General features: G+C 37.0%; 1 protein-coding gene across 4 annotated transcripts in view; it reads right to left on the reverse strand.

The window, feature by feature from the left end:
• MINDY3 (MINDY lysine 48 deubiquitinase 3) overlaps positions 1-21,717 on the reverse strand; it is a 94,242-nt gene that overhangs the window by 25,320 nt on the left and 47,205 nt on the right. For all 4 annotated transcript variants that reach the window (XR_010127395.1, XM_054435296.2, XM_054435300.2 and 1 more), the window contains one exon: positions 20,257-20,337. Coding sequence is in view for 3 of the 4 variants with exons in the window: in XM_054435296.2 (XP_054291271.1) it covers positions 20,257-20,337 (81 nt within the window). In the remaining variant the exon portion in view is untranslated. The remainder of the gene's footprint in view (positions 1-20,256; positions 20,338-21,717) is intronic.

Raw genomic sequence — 21,717 nt, forward strand, 5'->3', positions numbered from 1 at the left:
TACTCTGGTTTTTAGAGTTTCCAGTTTTTCTGCTCTGTTTTTTCCCCATCTTTGTGGTTTTATCTACTTTTGGTCTTTGATGATGGTGATGTACAGATGGGTTTTTGGTGTGGATGTCCTTTCTGTTAGTTTTCCTTCTAACAGACAGAACCCTCAGCTGCAGGTCTGTTGGAGTACCTGTCCGGCCGTGTGAGGTGTCAGTCTGCCCCTGCTGGGGGGTGCCTCCCAGTTAGGCTGCTCGGGGGTCAGGGGTCAGGGGTCAGGGGTCAGGGACCCACTTGAGGAGGCAGTCAGCCCGTTCTCAGATCTCCAGCTGCGTGCTGGGAGAACCACTGCTCTCCTCACAGCTGTCAGACAGGGACATTTAAGTCTGCAGAGGTTACTGCTGTCTTTTTGTTTGTCTGTGTCCTGCCCCCAGAGGTGGAGCCTACAGAGGCAGGCAGGCCTCCTTGAGCTGTGGTGGGCTCCACCCAGATCAAGCTTCCAGGCTGCTTTGTTTACTTAAGCGAGCCTGGGCAATGGCGGGCGCCCCTCCCCCAGCCTCGCTGCCGACTTGCTGTTTGATCTCAGACTGCTGTGCTAGCAATCAGCGAGACTCCGTGGGCGTAGGACCCTCTGAGCCAGGTGCGGGCTATACTCTCCTGGGGGCACCGTTTCCTAAGCCCGTCGGAAAAGCACAGTATTTGGGTGGGAGTGGCCCGATTTTCCAGGTGCTGTCTGTCACCCCTGGAAGGGGAACTCCCTGACCCCTTGCGCTTCCCGAGTGAGGCAATGCCTCGCCCCTGCTTCGGCTGGCGCACGGTGCGCTCACCCACTGACCTGCGCCCACTGTCTGGCACTCCCTAGTGAGATGAACACGGTACCTCAGATGGAAATGCAGAAATCACCCGTCTTCTGCGTCGCTCGCGCTGGGAGCTGTAGACCGGAGCTGTTCCTATTCGGCCATCTTGGCTCCTCCCTCCACATTTTTCTTTTTCAATTGTCTCCGTTAGACTGTTGAAATTTATTAACCTTTGAAATTCTGGCTGAGAAGGTACATGGTTACAGATTCAAATTTTATGCAGAGGGGAACTTACAGGGGCACAAAATCAGGATACAGTTATTCTATTCACCATCTGTTCCATTCTCAACCTTTTTTGGGTCATTAATGAGTGAGGAAAAGTTCTGAAATGAGTTTAAGATATTGCTGGTAATTTCTAAGTATGACTTTAAAACTATGATCTAAACAGAAGAAAAGGGAGTATCAGGTTATTTTTTCTGGGTTAAATCTTTTTGGGGGAAAGGTAGTAGAAATGTAACTGAAGCATTACTTCAATATTGCTACAAAGTAAAGTTTGGGAAATTATCACTGTTTACATAGTAGATAGAGGGAAGCAAGTAAAATTCCAGATTTTAGCCATAGAAGGTTTAGATCAGATTCTCTGGCATTAAGGAGCTGACAGTTCGGTAGTGTAAAAAGAATTTAAAGTAAACTACCTGACGCCTTGTCTCTAAGTGCCAAGTGTTTTTTTTAAAAAAATACTCTGCTAGTGGTTGGGCGCGGTGGGTCACGCCTGTAATCCCAGCACTTTGGGAGGCCAAGGTGGGCAGATAACGAGGTCAGGAGTTAGAGATCAGACTGGCCAACATGGTGAAACCCCGTCTCTACTAAAAATACAAAAAATAGCTGGGTGTGGTGGCAGGCTCCTGTTATCCCAGCTACTTGGGAGGCTGAGGCAGGAGAATCATTTGAACCTGTGAGGCAGAGGTTGCAGTGAACCAAGATCATGCCATTGCACTCCAGCCTGGGCAACAGGGCAAGACTCCGTCTCAAAAAACAAACAAACAAACAAACAAAACAAACCAAACAAAAAAAACCCCACTATGCCAACGTAGAAAGAAATTAAAGTAAACCTTAATGAAAAGTATACCGCACATCTCTTTCTTGCCTCTGGTTCTGAATAGGCTATACAAGCTCGCCTGCTATAGAAAGAGCATTTGGACCTTAGGCAAAAGTCTTGGTAGTCTCTGGTTAACACATGTTCATTTAAAGCAGGGTTTGGCAAGCATTTTTCTGTAATGGGCCATAGAGTAAATTTTTATGTTTTGCAGGGCACATGGTCTTAGCAGCAAAACACATGACCATGGCAATGTTCCAATGGGGAGGGGGGAGGGATAGCATTGGGAGATATACCTAATGCTAGATGACGAGTTAGTGGGTGCAGCGCACCAGCATGGCACATGTATACATATGTAACTTACCTGCACATTGCACACATGTACCATAAAACCTAAAGTATAATAATAATAATCATAAAAAAATAAATAATAAAACAAAAACAAAAACAAAAAAACTTAACTTTACTGAAGCAGGTGGTGACTTTATTTGGCCTGAGGGCCATTTGCTGACCTATGATTCAGATAATATATTACATATTTTTCCCCCAAATGCCCTAACATTTATTTTTTTTAGACGGAGTCTTGCTCCGTTGCCCCGGCTGGAGTGCAGTGGCAGGATCTTGCCTCACTGCAACCGCCGCCTCCCAGGTTCAAGCAAACCTCTGCCCCAGCCTCCCGAGTAGCTGGGATTACAGGCACCTGCCACCATGCCCGGCTAATTTTTCTATCAGATGGGGTTTCACTATCTTGGCCAGGTTGGTCTTGAACTCCTGACCTCATGATCCACCCGCCTCGGGTTCCTAAAGTGCTGGGATTACAGGCTTGAGCCACTGCGACCAGCCCTCAACATTTATTAAACATGCCAACTTTTTGATATATGGGGGGAGTAAAGACATCTTAATCACTTTTACAGATTTTACAAAGAATATATTTTGGCTATTATCAGAAATAGAAAAGAGGGCAGGGAATTCTAGCTAGAAGGAACAGAATCAGGAAAGGCAGGGAGATGGCACTTCATAGCACACAGGGAAACTGAAAAAGGTGAACAGGACTGAGAACTGTGACAGAAAAGGAGGACTTAGGAAGGGAAATGAGCTTTGACAGAAGAATGAATTTGATTTTTGAATGAATTACCTCCATTTTGGAGGTAATGGTTAAACATCCAAGTAGAATACATGGAGTTTTCTTAATACTTGGCACACACTCACTGTTAGCCAACTGCGAGCTTCTCGTGAGCTATTAGAAATAGAATATTAGTGTTAGACTGAGGTTATGGCTGGGGAACCTGCCAGGGAAAATACTGAAAACTGATGAAAGCAGATTCCTTCAAAGAACTAAGAAGCGAGTACAGTTGATCCTCAAACAACATGGATATGAACTGCATGGGTCCACTTACATGTGAATTTTTTCTCAATAAATATATTGGAGATTTTTCTTGGAAATTTGCAACAATTTGAAAAACTCGCAAACTGTGCAGCCTAGAGATATTTTTAAAAATTAAGAAAAAATTAAGTATGCCATGCATGCATAAAATATATGCAGATACTAGTCTTTTTTTTTTTTTTTTTTTTTTTTACTACCATGAAATGCCATAAATCTATTACAAAAAGTTAAAATGTATCAAAACAGGGGCATACAGACTGTACCTGGCACCATTCACAGTCAAGAGATGTAAATGAATGTAAAGATGCAGTATCAGATCATAACAGCATAAAATTAACTTTAGTGCATACTGTACTACTGGAATAATTTCATCACCATCTCCTGATGCTATTGTGGTGAGCTTGTGTTGTATCTACTTAGAGCACAAGTGTGGCGCTAATCAACTCCGCATGTGCAGCCCATCACTCCAGTGAGTTCCACATCACAGTAAAAAGTGATCTTAAGCGGTTCTCACATACTTCTCATCATGTTTAGTGCAATACTGTAAATCTTGAATAAAACCATGGAACCCATATGAAAGGCCACTAGTGATGCTGGAAGTGCTCCCAAGAAACCAAAGTCAGGACGTAAGAAAAACCGGAATTGCTTGATATGCACCATGGATTGAGGTCTGCGCTGTGGCTGCTCACTATGTCAAGATAAATGAATCCAGCATAAGGAACATCGTAAAGAAAGAAGAGGAAATTCGTGAAGCCATTGCTGCAGCCATACAAACCTTCCGCTTTTTGCAAAATACCTCCTTGTACAAAAAATGCAACCTGTATATAAGTGCAGGGTTGCTATAGGAAAAGCACACCTTTAGATTCTAATATGATTTAAGAAAAAGTGCAGTAATTTATACAAGTTAAAGCAAAACAAAAGTGAAGGAGCTAAAGGTGGAGAACTTAATGCCAGCAAAGGATGGTTTGATAATTTTAGAAACTGGTTTAGCTTTAAAAATATCAAGGTAATAGGAGAAGCAGCTTCTGCTAACAAAGAGGCAGCAGTTAAGTTCTCAGAAACCATTAAGAAAATCTTTGAGAAGAAAGAATATCTGCCTGAACAGGTTTTTAATGTGGACAAAGGTGTCCTATTCTGGGGGAGGGGGGCGGTGGGAAATGCTATAAAGGACATTTATAAGTAAGGAAGAGAAGGAAGCAGTAGGATTTAAGACAGGAAGAAAAAGGCTACTGTTTTATGCAAATGCAGTCAGGGTGATGATCAGGACTGCCCTTATTTATAAAACCATTAAACCTAAGCCTTGAAGGGAAAAGATAACACCAGCTGCAAATCTTTTGGTTGTATAAGAAAGAAGGCCTGGAAGAGAATGCTTTCTCTGGATCGGTTCTGTCAATGCTGTGTACCTGAAGTTAGTAGTACCCTGCCAGTAAGAGACCACCTTTTAAAGTTCTTTTGATATTGGACAATGTCCCTGGCCACCCAGAATCCCATGAGCTCACCACCGAAGGCACCAAAGTAGTTAACTGCCCTCAAACACAACATCACTAATACAGCCTCTAGATTAGGAGGTCATAAGGACCCCTGAGGCTCATTACACACAGTACTCTGCAGAAAAGATGGTTATTGCTATTAAAGAGAACCCCAACAGCAAGAACAACATGGAAGTCTGGTAGGATTACAGTACTGAAGAGGCCATCATTGTTACAGAAAAAGCTAGTCTATCCGGCCCAAAACATATTCCTGCTAGAGAACACCGTGTCCAGATACTGTGCATGACTTCATAGGATTTACACAGCCAATCAGAGTAAAGGGTTTCAAGATAAAGATCTTGGAGAAATTCAAGAGCTAACAGACACCACATCAGAAGAAATAACAGAAGATGGCTTGATAGAGATGAATGCTTCTGAACCAGTGCTGGACAATGAGGAAGATGACGTAGAAGAAGCAGGGCCAGAATACAAACTGACATTCATTATAATTTTAACATACTCTTTTCTCCAGCATATGAGACTACAGTATATAATACACAGAAAATACAAAATATGTGTTAATCTACTGTTGGTTACGGTAAGGCTTCCAGCCAACAACTGGCTACTAGTAGTTAAATTTTTGAGGGAGTCAAAAGTTATATGTGGATTTTTGACTATGCAGGGGGTTAGCACCCCAACTCCCATGTTGCTCAAGGGTCAATTATGTTTTCAAAAACGAATTGCATCAGTCTGTTTTCACACTGCTATAAAGATACTACCTGAGGTGGGGTAATTTATAAATAAAAGGTTTAATTGACTCATAGATCTACATAGCTGGGGAGGCCTCAGGAAACTTACAATCGTGCCAGACAGTGAAGGAGAAGCAAGCACGTTCTTCACAAGACAGCAGGGGAGAGAGCATGCACGGGAAGCACCAGACATATATCAAACAACCAGATCTCCTGAGAACTCACTATCAGAAGAACAGCATGGGGGAAACAGCCCCCATGACTCAATCGCCTCCCACCACATCCCTCCTTACTAACTGAGATGGTATCTGGGCAGGGACAAAGAGCCAAGTCGTATCAGGAATTAAGGCAACTTATTGGTTGAAGTTAAGTGTAAAACAAGTAACTCAAAACCCTGTATGTGGGGAAATAATAACAAACCCATTTGTTAGCTATCTAAACAGAAACTCTTTCTTTCCTCCCAACATACAACCCAGTGATATTGGTTAGGCTCCAAATAACAAAACCACCAACTATAACTGTCATTACTAATAAAACAAACTGTGTCTTGAACAATAAAAAAAAAAAAAATCATGTTTTGCTCTTTTGGTCTCAGTCATATACTACTAACAGCTAATTTGGTCAACTCCTTAGGCATTAACTCTTAATCATACCACTTAAAAAAGATGTGTTTACACTAGAGGATGAAAAAAGAAAATGAAAAGAGAAAAAACCCAAGAGATTATTGTAAATTCAAATGGAAACATTCCAGAAGTTTTCTTCCACAAATCAAAACCAGTACACAGTCTTCTAAAGTGATTACTGGCTTGCTTATTTTGAGTGTTTACAATGCTTTTTGGATCACTGTAGAAAATGATCTTTTAGTTAAACCTTGTTTAAATTTATGTAATGTTTAAATGTTTAGAGATGTAATCAGAAAAAGTTACAAAAGCACCTTCTATTCCCATTAAAGCGTTTCATGTTGCAGTTCTTTTAACTCTGTAATTTTATTCAAATTATAAACACTAATTTTTACCAATTTATTTAACTTAAACATTTGTCAACAGGGTTCCTAGTATAGATCTGTAGAATAATCCCTGTAGCAAACTTAATATTAATATTCAATATACTGCATATTTGCATAGCAAGTTTGAAAAGCAAGTATAGAATTCTATTCAACTGAGAGTGTTTTACAATCAAGACAAAACATTTCAGAGGTATAACTGCCATATTTTTCTTATTGTACATAAAACAGTTTAGTTAGAAACAATGTAATAACTCTATAAATGTGAAGAGGAGTATTCTACCCCTCAGATTTTCCATTTCCAAAATTTAATATAGCAACAGCTTTTAGGTTCCATATGTAGTATATTTTCTCTATCTAACTATACACAAAACCATAATTTCTTAAACATTTCGCAGGCTTAATAGATGGTAGAGAAAAACCCAGTCTGTGCACTTAAGGTCGCAGTCTAATAGAAGAGAGAAAAACATGCTACTCTATCTTTACTTCCATGAATCTTATTAAAATTATCCTAAGAAAATTATCTTCTAAGACGAAGTTCTAACAAATATACACTAATCCTACACTCCCCCCCTGCCCCACACACAAAAAAACCCACAAATGATAATTAAGTAAAGGGATTCCAAGGTCAGCAAATATACTTGCATTATCTTTTCTTCATCCCTAGTTGTAATACTTAGGAGAAAATTTCAACATGTACTGCATTTGGAACTCTTTTAGGTACCCTCAATAGGAAGAGATCCTACACATAAGACTCAACGATTACATACTGTTTTAGTTAGCAATTTAAGCTCTGATTTACCATCAAAATTATTTTTATTGTAAAAGCAGTTCTTTACATTAGTCTGATATAATCACATGATTTTATCAGAGGGATTTATATTCAACCAATTTACTGGTCAACAGGGATTGCTACACAATATAGCTTTTAAAATTATCTAGCTTCGCTCAGCTTAAATGCAAAGGCTTGGCGGGGGTGGGGGGTGGGGGGTGGGGTGGGGGATGGAGGTAAGTGGACCAAACTGTTAATGGGACTATCTAATAGCCTACAATCATGAAACAGATATCTCCTTTTCACGTTGCTCTGTATTATCAGTATAACTATTCAGTATTCATCATAAACCTTTTAAAATGTTGTAACATTAGCCATCCTTCTAAACACCTACTGAAATATAAGGCCTGTGTACAGTGGGTTGGCTGGGGATAAGTAGTTCATTACTGAAAAGGTCTTTAAAGTTTATTCATTAAGCCTTTCATCATTATGAAGAGCAATCTGCTGTCATGAATAATCAAAGAACCTCCAAGAGCATCGTCATCTAACTTCAAGAATGATTGCACATATATAAATGACATTTTAGCTTGCAGATAACATATAGTGTTAAAAGTCCCTCCAATAAATAAATAAAAGGTAACTGGTATACAATTTACCTTTAAGCAAAATTTTACTTTATAATGTTTCACCTTTAGTCTTTGCTTACTATCTGTATTTATGAACAAATAATCTGGGAAATAGATTTTAAGTCAATTAAATTATCTCAAAACATAGAATGTCATTAGTGCCAGCAGGATTAACAAAATTCAGTTAATCCCAATATCTGAAAGCAGGAAGGATGGCGGTCTCTTTTCTTACTCTTCCATTATTTTCCAAATAACGTGTAAAGCCCAGGCCACCTCCACAGCAGCCCACTGCTGTGAGGCACCAATCTGTGTAGTACGGGCAGAGAAGTCAGGGTAGGAAACACAGCAGAGAGCCCTCTGAGCTTCCTCCTCTAGAAACACAGACTCTAAATGCACAAGTGGAAATAACGCAGTGGTAGAAGTTTCCAACAGGTGTGATCTACTCTTGTGCCATAATTATTAAAATCATTAATGAGTGAGCTGCTGACTCTCCAAATTATCGTAATCGACCAACTAACTTTAACAAATCCATCGAGCTTTTCTTGAAGTTAGGCAACGTTCTTGGAGGTTCTTTGATTATTCATGACAGCAGACTGCTCTTCATAATGATGAAAGGCTTAATGAATAAACTTTAAAGACCTTTTCAGTAATGAATTACTTATCCCCAGCCAACTCACTGTACACAGGCCTTATACTTCAGTAGGTGTTTAGAAGGATAGTTAATGTTACATTTTAAAAGGTTTCTGGTGAACAGTGAATAGTTATACTGGTAATACAGATAGAGGTACCTGAAAAAATAAAGTTCCTCTTTATTTCAAAGTTAGCACTCTTTGTATCACTGGCATTAAACTGTTCAATCACCTAGTGATACAAGGTAATCGATGGTGGTAGATAATATTATTGTTCCCAATTAGTTGCTGCTTCCTCCTTCTAAGAGGATTATTTGTCACTGTCTGTTGCTAAATGACCTGAAGTACTTTTCTCTGAAAGGGGCCTACTTCCTTGCCTCATTGACATCAGGTTCAGCCAGAGAAATACAACTGGAAGTGACATTATGCTAGCTCCTAGCAGAAACTTTAAGTGCCACTATCTGGTTTGGCCAGAAGTCTTGTTCTTTTCCCTCTCTTATGAGAACTGCACATTCCAGGTAGAGGCTACTCTTTCAGCCCACATATTAAAATAAAAGAGACACGTGGAGCACACCTGCAGCCAACATGTAAGTTACGGGGGTGGTAAGCTTTGGGCTGGGTGTGTTGGGGAGAGAGGTATGGTGGCAGTGGTGTGCTCCAGTACAGTCAAAAAGAGGGTACATTGTTTTTAGAGACATTAAAACATTCTCAAATTCCTTTTTGCCATCACCACATGCAGGCAACTCTAAACAATGTCAGTAGTCAAATACTCCTTCTACCCGCAGGATGGGCTGTTCTCATGGCCCCCTTCTTGAATACCACTGTGTACATGACTGAAATGTCAGGGTTGCTGGTTACTGCAGCAAGCTGGCAAAGGGGATTGAAACCTAATATTCTGGCTGGGGCTGTATGTTGCTTGTGCCACATGTACTCTATTTGATCTTCTTATTGAGATCAGTCTACATTTTCCTCTTGTGTCTTCCCTCACGCCACCCAGTGACTCTTGACCTTAACAATGTAAGCTGCACATGGAGGAATCTCCACATATGCAGACTTCATGTTTCCTATTAAATTAATGCTTAAGAGGATTATTGAAATCGTAGTCCACTCAATACCGATAATTTAATCTTGGGAGGCTTGGATTAGTATGAACAAAAAGTGAGGTCCCCCAACCAATCCTACCTCCTTTTCTACAATTTTAAACAAGGTTTGCATGATTACAAATTAGTCACAGTACTCACATTTATAATTTAAAATTTTATTACAGCTGTACAGAGAAGCTTTGATTGTTGATTGAGAAGGCCGCTCTACTTCCATGAATTTGCTTTACATTCATGCCATAGATAATCCTGTTTAGCTTTCCATATCAAGACAGACTTTCATATAGTAAGGATGATTTGTAAATAAATCTGATTATTCAAGCTGGTCCTACAGCTGATCGTCAACCTTTGCTTTCATCTTAATATCCTAGCACAACTAGTATGGTTTAGCTATAATCTACCAATTACTATTCCCCAAACACACTATTAACTTTCCCATTATAACACTACATCTATACAGCCTTCACTTCATATTAGTCTCAAAGTTACCATGTCCTTTCATTCAAATATAATCTCTTCTACACCTACTTCTTCCCTCTTCCAGGGTCTACTCTACTCTAGCAGAATGAGTTGTTTTCTTAAGGGAGGGAAGTAGTTAAATGCACAGCTCAGAAGTCAGAAGACTGGAGTTTGAATCCTGCCTTGGTACTCACTAGTATCTAACTTTGGAGATGTCATTTTTCTCATTGGCCCCAGACTGTAACACGCAGATGAAAACAGCATGCAGCTCACAGGGTTGGTTTGAGGATTAAATGAGGAATGCTCCTGAGATGATTAATTAGCATACTGCCTAACATACAGACAACATTCAGTAAATATTCACAGTAAACTTTACCATGTATTATTAATCCTTACGTTTCAACAGTACTTACCACAATACTGAATGTGTGTGACAGTAGGTAGTGTGGGAAATCAGTTACTGCCACAAGAAGGTAGGAAGCTGGAAGAAAGAACAGGAGCAACAAGAGAGTAGGAGAATCAGAGGACACAATACGAATGGTGGAAGGCTGGACCAGGAATGCTGAGCAAGATCTTGATAAGCGTATTCTGGGCAGAGGATAACATAAGCAAAGCGTGTGCAAACACACACAAAAATCCCCCAAATTAAACCTAGTAAGACTTAGTGAGGATCATCTATTAACCATACAAGACCTTTTTTTGTACTCTGCTATCAACTCTACTAGCTATGATTTTTTTCTATCAATTCTGAACAGATAGCTAGGGATGTGGGCTTAACGATACTGACTCTTAATTAAAACTCACAGGCTTCAGTCCTAACAGAATAGTTCTAGGCCCTTCCATCAGTATTTTATCTTTAGACAATTATTTGGATACTATTGTAGGAGAAAAAGAAAAATTCAGTGGAAGAGAGAGACTTCTTCCAGGAAGGCTGACATCACTGATGACTGAGAAGTAATAACTAAAAGAAAAAGAAAATTCAGGGAAATCACAAAAACCAGATACACAAATACAGCTGCATAAGGCAAAGAGTACATAAGGGTAATTGATGTTCACTTGGCTTAAGGAGGCAAGAACATTTATATTTTGAAAGATTTCTGGTCAAAATAATTAAAAATAAAAAGCTTTAGTATTATGGTGGTACAAGTCATTGGCATAATCCTAGATTGCTGATGGGGGACAGTCCCAAAGTGTGCTAAGCAGGCAAGAAAGAGTTTGTGATTAAAAATTTACATACTTGTAATAACTCAAATCATTGAGAATAATTAAGATGTCCAGATGTCTACCCAGACTTTCCAAGTAGTTCAGATAAGAGATTAACTTCAAGATCCTTTAAGTTGCTATTTTAAGGTGTTAAAAGTCACATAAGTTATGATTAAACTACAAGAACAAATACATTAGCATTTTCCCTATTTCCTTTCTGTGTTAGATGAGGCACGAAATCTCAATATATGCACAAACTCCAGAATTTACTTAAGATAAAAGGATGAGGTAACTAAACTGCAATAAAACACAAAATGCCAACTGTGAATTTTCTTAGAAGAGTAAAGCGTATAAAGCATCACTTTACTACTTTTCCTTAACACCGTTTTATTATGTGCAGAGAAATGTCGAAGTAGAACTGTCCAATTTTTAAACACCTAAGAGAGAAAGGCTCTAACAGTTCACCGCAGTGTTTTTCCTGTTACACCAAGGAGTAATAAAAGCAGCTTGTGCTGTACAAATAATTTTCCCTACATTCCCAGTAACAGATCCCACTGGAAGAACAATGTCAGCTCACACAGCAACAGTTAAATAATTTTTTCCTCCTTAGCATTAAATTCAGTTCCTTTATATAAACAGTTCTGTCATGGATTTTCATGTGTTCATACCTGACAAGAAAACTGCTTTTATCAAAGGAAAGGTCAAAGGTGAGGTTCTGCACACACATAGAGTCCCTTTATAACCATAAAAGAGAACAAAAAAGTGATGTAAAACTCATCTCCCCAACTTCAATGGAGAATTTAAATGGAGTACCAAGCAAATTAGCCACTGATCTTCTGAAGATGAAACTAGATGCTATAGGTAGGGTCCAACTATTTTTATATTGGATCAACAGCTGTCACTCCACACTGAGATTCAAATGCACATAAAAACAAAAAAGGCATTTATTATTGTCTTCCATTTTATACATTCTAAATTCTAGTAATAGACTTTCAGATTTAAAGTGCCAATTTTGAATTTGCACTGAAAATTAATTTCCTAATTAGTTCCCAATTCAAGGGAAATTTAGAAAGTGACCCAAATAAATTATTCTTAAAACCCAAATATAAAAATAAAAGATGAAGAATCAATGCACAATAAAAACAAAAAAGGCATTTATTATTGTCTTCCATTTTATACATTGTAAATTCTAGTAATAGACTTTCAGATTTAAAGTGCCAATTTTAAATTTGCATTGAAAATTAATTTCCTAATTAGTTCCCAATTCAAGGGAAATTTAGAAAGTGACCCAAATAAATTATTCTTAAAACCCAAATATAAAAATAAAAGATGAAGAATCAATGAGGAAAACGATGGTTAGGGAGAAAAAAGGGGACAAATGCCCTAATGTTTGAACACTTAAATAATTATGTATTATTATGAAAGACCTGACTCCTAACATATTTGACATATTACAAAACAAATGTTACACAGCCTTCATCTAATAAGAGCTAGTTTTTTCTTCTGAAATGAAGGAAAAACAATTCAAAAAGTTAAGTTTAAGTTCTGCATTCCTTAAGTGTCTACTTTTCAAAATACATTTCTTTTTACCTGTGCAGTAGGTTCGCATGTTTTCAAGTAACCTCATTGAAAGTGCCATGATACGATTTCTGAAGCCCCATGCACACAGGGCACATTCTGTCTCCATGTACAGACCTTTGTTCTGCCATAGCTCAGATCACCTGCTTGGAAAGTTCTCCATTGTACTTAATAGGAATTAAGTTTCCCTTTTTGAAGAGGTCCATTTACGTACTGCATTTCACCTCACCCATATCCTCTTATTAGAAGTTCTGTGGGAACCCTGCCGCTTGATGACTCTGCAGTTCCTATAAGGTTCCTGAAGTTAGATTCTGTGATATTCTCCCTCAGTAGTAACTATAAAACTCTCATTTACATAGGGTGGCTTAGATGCATTTCTCACAACCAGACTCCTTAGGATACTATGTCAAGGAGTACAATCGCAGTTTTGTTGTTTGACAGAGACAGAGGGTTAGTAAGAAAAGATGACTGTGTCTATATCAGACAGAAAAGATGATTTATAAAACATAGCAGTTTAAATTTAAAAACTTAAAATTATATTTCTTCATGAAAGAAATGTTATAAATGATCAACCTGAACATTTTTACAACCTGTTCATAAAATTATTAAATTTATTTTTAATGATGATTTTCAAGTAAAACTGACTTGTGAAAAATCTCTTTTAATCCTACAAAATGTGTTGGATGATTATAGGTCAGGAAGAGGGCTCCAGTACAATTAAAAAGGTAAATTCTGGGTCACTGGATATATCAGAGATAAAGTGATAAGTACATTAAGTAAATACTTTGGCACTGAAAATTAAAATAATGAACCTTTACTAGTGCTCTTTAAAAAAAATTATATTTACTTTAAGTCCTAAAAGTAAATTGTTCATTTCAAAAACAAAAACAGATAGATAAGAGGTTATTTCACCAGACAGAAACAATTTTCTTAACCATCCTCAAATCATGAAAGTAAATTTTTAACATGTTACAGCATATAGATAGTTTGACAAAGCTTATTTGTAAATACTCATGACAGCTGTTTCTATTCAAATACGGGTGGTCTGAATTGGTCAGGTAGGATAGCAAAAGCTAGTTTTTCTATTTGCCCTCCACGTAAGATAGAGATCTATTGAATTCTGATGATCCAAGACTATTCAGCAATCTTAAGCGCACCTCCTGACCCCCAACTTATCAAGTAATAACATGGTTATCTCACAATTTTTTTAAGATTGATCTACAGTGTGTTCAATAATGTATTTGGTCAACAAAAAGCCACTGAGCACCTACACTATGCCTGGCACTGCTCTAGGAACTGGCAAACAGTAAGTGACAAAACACAAAAATCCTGCCTTCACAGAGCTTACTACAGAGAGAGACAGATAATATAGAAAACAAGTAAACACACAGTATGAATCTAGTACCCAGAATATATTAAAAAACTCTTAACAATAACAAAAAGACAAACAACCCAATTAAAAAAACAGGTGAAGGACCTGAACAGACGTTTATCCAAAGAAGATGTAGAAGTGGACAACAATCACATAAAAAGATGCTCATTAGTCACTAGGGAAATGCAAATCAAAATTACAATTACCAGTTAACACCCACTAGGATGACTGTAATAATAATTTTAATAATCCAGTGTTGGCAAAGATGTGGAAAAATTCAGTTTTCAAACTATGCTGATTATTTTGATAATGCAAATGAACATGGGCCATAAGCTTCGACTTCTAAAGGAAAGTAGGTTAGGAATAAGGGTAGAAAAGAAAAGAAAAAAACAGTAACAAAATCAAGTCAAATTTAAATAAACGTAATTCACAATGAAACCAAAGTTGAAATGTCAAAGATATTTTTTCTGAGAAAGAAAAATGCTATAATTTTAAAACTTAGTCAATATACTACACTACTTTCATCACATTTAATCGCTGAGACCTTAGTTCATCCTGTATATAAATATAGCAAAATATATTTTTTAAAAAATTTACTTACAAAATTTAGAAAAAGGAGCCAAAGCCATCAGCCACTTGACATCACAATATTTTCGGTGCTAGTCATGAGACTATGCATAGATGAACATTTGTGAAAATTTTGGAGTTGATATTCACTCCTAACACAACACAAACACAAATTATTCCAAAACTGCAATGTATTTAAAGTAGTGGTATATGTATTTGAATGTCACTGATTTAAAAGAAATACTTTTAAATCATGAAAAATGAATAGAACTCAAAACTGCTACTATTTAAGAAAATGTCAATTTGTGCTTTATCTTACCTATAATATAGTTAACAACATTACTCATAATTTTTGCCCAAAGCCATTAATTTGCTTCAGGAAAAAAAATAACATATGTACACTTCCTCCTTATTACTAGGGTCTAATACATGACGCCTTCATTCCTACAAAAATTTAATTACATGTGTATAGAACAAATAAAACTAGTACTTATAAACTAAAACTTAAGAATAAAACTTTCTAATTAGATGCTTAACTCAGTTTTCCATGTACATTTGCAATGATGCTTAATTCTTCATTTTTTTAAATTTTTAAATTTTTTTTTGAGATGGAGTCTTGCTCCTTCACCCAGGCTGGAGTGAAGTGGCACAATCTCAGCTCACTGTAACCTCTGTCCCCTGGGTTCAAGTGATTCTCCTGCCTCAGCCTCCTGAGTAGCTGGGATTACAGGTGCCATGCCCAGCTAATTTTTGTATTCTTAGTAGAGACGGGTTTTGCCATGTTGGTCAGGCTGGTCTCGAACTTCTGACCTCAGGTGATTCACCTGCCTCGGCCTCCCAAAGAGTTAGGATTACAGGCATGAGCCCCTGCGCCCGGCCAATTCTTGATTTTAATAAAGCAAAATCTTATTCTATAAATTTCAATGTTCTATAATTTCTGGGAAATAGCGTAATTATCCCTTCTCAATTATTCATGCATTAAATATTACTCACAACATCTTTTACTTTATTAATTCACTTAACACATATCTTTTTACCCCACACAGAAGGTTAAATTCAACACAGCTTCTGATATTTTACTCTATCTTAGCTATCACATTTCTACCTTCCTACCCATGCAAAATTAGAAAAGTTTTTAATTCCTCTATGGACTGGTTCCTTTGGCATAAAGAACAGATGTGGGTGAAAGGATTCTGACAGCTCTCACTAGTGCTAAATTTAAATTTAAAAAATAAGCAGTTTTTACGTGGTGCATCAGTCTACATAATAGATTGTCTCCCATCACTGCTCTTTGGAGGGAAACACAAGAAGAAAGTGATGTCAGAGAAGCTACAGCACGGCTCTCCACATGCCTCTCTGAGAGGTACCTCTTATTTCCCCAATCCCACTTATTATGTGATGTGCATATAGTGAACAAATTGCTTTAATAACAAGCAGTTACATTCAACAACAGCAAAGCTGCTAAGTACACATTTTCTAAAGCTCTAAGATCTAATCATTAGCCACACCTATCTTATTAGACATTTCTAGCCCTCCGCTGCCAAATCCAATCCATCACCCAGTCCTGTCATTCTACCTCAGGAGTAAATCTCTGAAATCCATGCACTTTATTCCTCTCTGCCTCACTACCCTGGACCAAATTACACTCTTTGCTTACCTGAAATAGAACTAGAGAAGTCTTTTTTACCTATTCCCTGGGTTATCCTTCAATATATCCATTCTCCACAATTAGCCAGACTTATGTTTTACAAATGTGAATTTAATCCTGTTCCCTTCCTTCCCACCTCCTCCAAAACTACTCCCACTACCAATTTTTAACAAGTCCAGTTGTCCTCTTAGTTAAAAAGAGTAACATGGCCTGCTATTCTTCCAGCCTCATCTTACACCTTGTCCCCCTAATTCTCAGTGCTCCCTCCAGCCCTTGTCTTTCAGTCTGTTCTCACCCCAGTTCATCTGTCTGTCTGTCCTCCTTTCTTCAGGCATGAATTTGCTCTATTTTTCATGTAGAGAATGCTCTTTCCCCTCTCTTCCTTTGGTTTAATCTGATACCTCAGGTTCTCATTTTAGGCATCAATTTTTCAAGTAAACATCCCAATTTTCCAAAACTACAATAAATTCTTACAGCATTACGGACCTATGCTTTGTCAGCACTCATCACACTTCTATATTTATGTGATTATTTGAATATCCTTGAGTAACTCAAGGAGAATGTCCGCCTCCATTAAGAACAGACCCATATCTATTTTTGCTCACCACTGTATTCACAACACCTGGCATAATGCCAGGCACATACTGTAGTCCAGTAAAAAGCTCATAAATGAGTATATGAATGAACGAAGACACCTGCAACTATTACCACCTTCACCGCATAAGGCACATGAAGAATTCCACTGTTCTTCACAGGCATTTCACAACGCCAAATTATAGACTGCCTTAAAAATTATGCAAATAAAATATACTTTTTTACTTAATTGTAACCAGAACAAAGAAGTCAGCACATGAAATACACCAACAAACATATCAGTTTTATTTTAAAAAGACATAAATATTTATAAGGAACTGCTGGGGAAATATTAAAACAATGTTGTTTCAGGCCACTGAATGTATAATAAAGCAAACTCACCAAATCTCAAAAAAAAAAAAAAAAAAAAAAGAAAAGAAAAACCCACAGCTGAAACTGCTTGCTCAAATGCAGAAATGTTAAAGAAGGAATGGCCGAATAATGGTTCTTGTTATAATTTTAAGAAGAGCAAAATTTCCAGTATTTTTTATGTGGTGAAGACTATATGAACATCAGTTTATATTTAACAAATCTAAAACAGGACTCAATAAATTTGATCAAGTATTATTGTTCTTATTTACCATTTAGGTGATCTTCCAGCTTTGTTTTACTTTTATTTCAAGGTGAAAAAACAACTCTTCACTGGTAACTCCTCTTAAAGGTAACATCTCAAACAATCCAAATTCGACTATTCTAAGAAAGTATCTATAGATACTACACAATGAAGCATCACAATGAGTCGTGTAAAATATTCTTAGGGGATATAAATGTCACTGGAACCCAAATGTGGAAAATTTGTACAAAACTTTTATTCATTCAACTAGTAATTCCCTGCATCCCTAGTTTGCCAGACTATATACCAGATCCTGAGACTACACAGGTAAGTCTCAAAACAGTAACAATTAGTATAAAATTCAAGAGTTCTCTGTACCCATATGGCAGGAGTTCTTGTGTTTTTCTCTTAACTCCACGTCTCTAATTCAACACGTTATTGCACATGACAGGGATCTATGAATAAAAAGGTGGGCGAGAGACAGCCCCTGCCCTAGACAAAGTTCACTGGCTGCCATGGGACACACAGAAAACAGTATGGGAATTAGAAACTGTGTGCTGTGTGACACATGTGACAGCACAATGGGCAAGTGCTATAGGAACCACAAAAGCATCAGGACAGGTAGGAAGAGTGTATGTCATAAAAAGAAGGGCCTACTTCACTCTTGGGAACTCCCTCAACATCACTAACTTTTTCGGATGATGTCCTCACACTCACAGCTCATTCGACACTGTTCCTTGTATTATACCTTCTGTGAAATCTCTCCTACTGTTCTGACAACAAAATCATTTCTTAAATATCAATTATAAAATTTAAGATTTAAAATATTGTCATCTTTTATATTTAACACTTTTAGTTTCATATAATTAGTTTTCCTTAAAGAATAAGGTTGCAGAAAAACATGATTAAAAATTGGTTTGAAAATACATTTTTGTGTGTAAGTCAGAATTAATTTTCTTTTATGGTAATTTATAAAACGAAATCCTCACTCAGGCATTAGTAATTGTCAGTTGTTGTAGTTCACATTGTGCTTTTTTAACTTCCTCTCTCTACTTCAGGAAGGAAATAAATAGCAAAAGCTTTCAAACTAAACGCAATGTATCAGTAACTGTACTTTTAGCATTTAATTTTAAAGTTTTCCATGCTTGAGAAAAGGTAATTATGTATCTTGCTCTATAATCCCTATCTGGACTTTTGCCAACACAATAAAAGTAAATACAGTAATACATAATTACATTCACAGAACTTAGCATTGTCAATTCAGACTAGGGTATAATTTATACCACTTGTACTTTCTACAGAATCAAATAATAAACTTACATTGACAATATATGCTCAAAAAGCTCAAGGAGTAATCAGGAAAGCACATCACAATGAAGAAACCTCAAAAATACAATTCTGTATCTTCCTACAAACATTCAGCAACCTATCAAGTTACCTATGATCCCAGAGATGTTTAATACGTTTCTTGAATACTAAAGATGATGATGATGATGACGATGATGATGACTACAGCTAAGATTTACTGAGCATTTAACTTGTACTAGGCACTGCTAAATACTTTGTATTTAAGCCTGACAACAATTCTAAAAGCTAGGTACTATTATGAATCCCTATTTTAAAGACACAGGAAAGGGGGCTGAGAGATGTTAGGAAGTGGCAAGGCTGGGATTAAAACCAAAGTTGTCCGAGGCCAAAGCTCTTAACTACTCAATTGTGGAAAAACAAGACATACAGATTATAGTTGAGATTTAAAAATAGCTTTGTTGTAAGAATTCTGAAATAGAAATCTTCAGATATGGTGGGGCACAGTGGCTCACGCCTATAATCCCAACACTTTGGGAGGCCGAGGTGGGCAGATCACTTGAGGTCAGGAGTTTGAGACCAGCCTGGCCAACATGGCGAAACTGTCTCTACTAAAAACACAATTAACTGGGTGTGGTGGCATGCAACTGTAGTCCCAGCTACTCGGGAGGCTGAAGTGGGAGAATCACTTGAACCCAGGAGGTGTAGGTTGCAGTGAGCTGAGATTGTGCCATTACACTCTAGCCTGGGCAACACAGTGAGACTCCATCTCAAAAGAAAGAAAGAAAAAAAGAAAAAAGAAAAGAAAAGAAATATTCAGATATATTTCAGCTGTTTCAATATTGTAAACAGGTATATATTAAAATTGTGGGAAGTATTCCATCTTAAAAGAGCATTTGACTTTAATACTGTTGAATTATTAATAGATTTTAAAATTTTTTCAAAGGAGATGCTGTAATTAAAACATTTTATATCATGTATCATCTAAGTTAAGTAAATCTTTTATCCTACTTACAAAAAAAGCAATCTAAAACTTTAAAATTCAATTGTTTTCTCTATAACACAAGTAATTTCTGAAAAAAATCAAAAGCTAAAGCTCTAAAGAAAGAAAAAGAAATTATAACTACATCATGACAGATTTTGATTAAAAGATTCCAGATTTAGAGCAGGAAAACAGTATGTTCTTCAGTATTAGTTTTTGAGATTTTTGAACAATTCATTTGTTGTGGGAATAGAGTGAAGTTTGCACAAAGATCCAAACCAAATATGAACTTATAATACTTGTTTGCCTGATGTCATAACTTAAAAAAAATCCTGCTATAAGCATACCTTGGCAAAAAATACGGTGAGGTGAGTCTCACTGCCAACAATCCAAATAGGGAATTTTGGAGATTTCAAGTAAGAACCAACCTAGAACAAATGTAGCAAAATAAAACAAATAAACAAATTAAAAAATTTATACTGCCTCTTAAATATTTGCCCATAAATATCTAAAGCATAAAGTGTCCAATTTGTATTTAACTGAAATAATGTACTGTGCCTGAGCACTTCACCCATAGAGATCAAATGCTGAATGTAAAAATGAGTGTTAGAAGACTGTCAGTACTGACCTTATATTGTGCTTTGACATTAAAACAACAACAATATAGATTTAACACAGCTGGAGATAACTATTTAGCCCTAAGAGTCATTCTCAGGTTTTGCTAAAGTTCCTAGATAAAATGACCACTTCTTAGAATTTCAGCATGAAACCTCAAACCCTAAAACTATAAACTTGATGATAATAACTTTAGTAGGAAAATAATTATAGTTTATCAAATGAGTAGATTTATGAATAATCAAAGGGAAAGAACATCTTTGTTCCCAAATAATCAAGAAAAATTACAATTTAAACCATTTAAGTATGTAAGTGTCCTGTTATTTGACTCTTCATGATAGAAGGTAAGTTCAAAGTTTCACAATACAGTCTCTTTAAAATGTATAAAAAGCCGTATTTGTACTCTGTTCTCAAGGTTACATAATCTGTGAACACTACTGTACCAAACACTTGAGAACACAATTGTGTGTGTGTGACTGAGGAAAAAAAAGTTTAATACTAAACAAATAGAATAGACTTATGAAACCCAACACGTTCACACCACTCAATTCCACTCTCATATGAAGACAGAAACTTTAACTTAAAAATGACGAATCTTACCAATACAATTTGCTGCATTTTCCTTTTTCTTACAGACTGCCTATAATTGGGGAATTCCAAATGGCTGTTTGTGGCAGTCAGGCCAAAAATTCTTTCCTAATCACCCCTGCTTCAACCACCACCCTGGCCCTGTGGAATTTATTCTTATCACTAGGAGGGAAGTGGAAAATAGGTATTCTTTTGTATCCATGGACAGAGAAACTAGTATCTTTGTCTTATGATGGGAGAGATGAGTTAGATGTGCTAATGTGGCAATGTTGAGCCAGTAAAGTAGGAAGGATGGTTTGGGAACAGCAGAGAAGAATAAAAGAAAAGGAACAAAGAAAGAGGGAAAGATAAGATCACAGTTTCAGAGTGGACGAGGATTTTAGAGGTGAGCTGTGCAAGTCCTTCAATTTATACATAAGGAACCAGAGAAATACACAGGATCTGTGCCTGGTCTCATCTCAAGCAACTAAATAGTACAGAGCTAGAATTAGAACTTAAGTTTTCTGACTTCTACTCTGATAGATTTCCATGACATCACATGGTGCCTCGTGTGGTGAAGAGATTAGATATTAACCTTTCTTTTAGAAAAAGTGTGTATTTACATT

Source organism: Pongo pygmaeus, chromosome 8 (genome assembly GCF_028885625.2).
Source record: "Pongo pygmaeus isolate AG05252 chromosome 8, NHGRI_mPonPyg2-v2.0_pri, whole genome shotgun sequence".
NCBI lineage: Eukaryota > Metazoa > Chordata > Mammalia > Primates > Hominidae > Pongo > Pongo pygmaeus.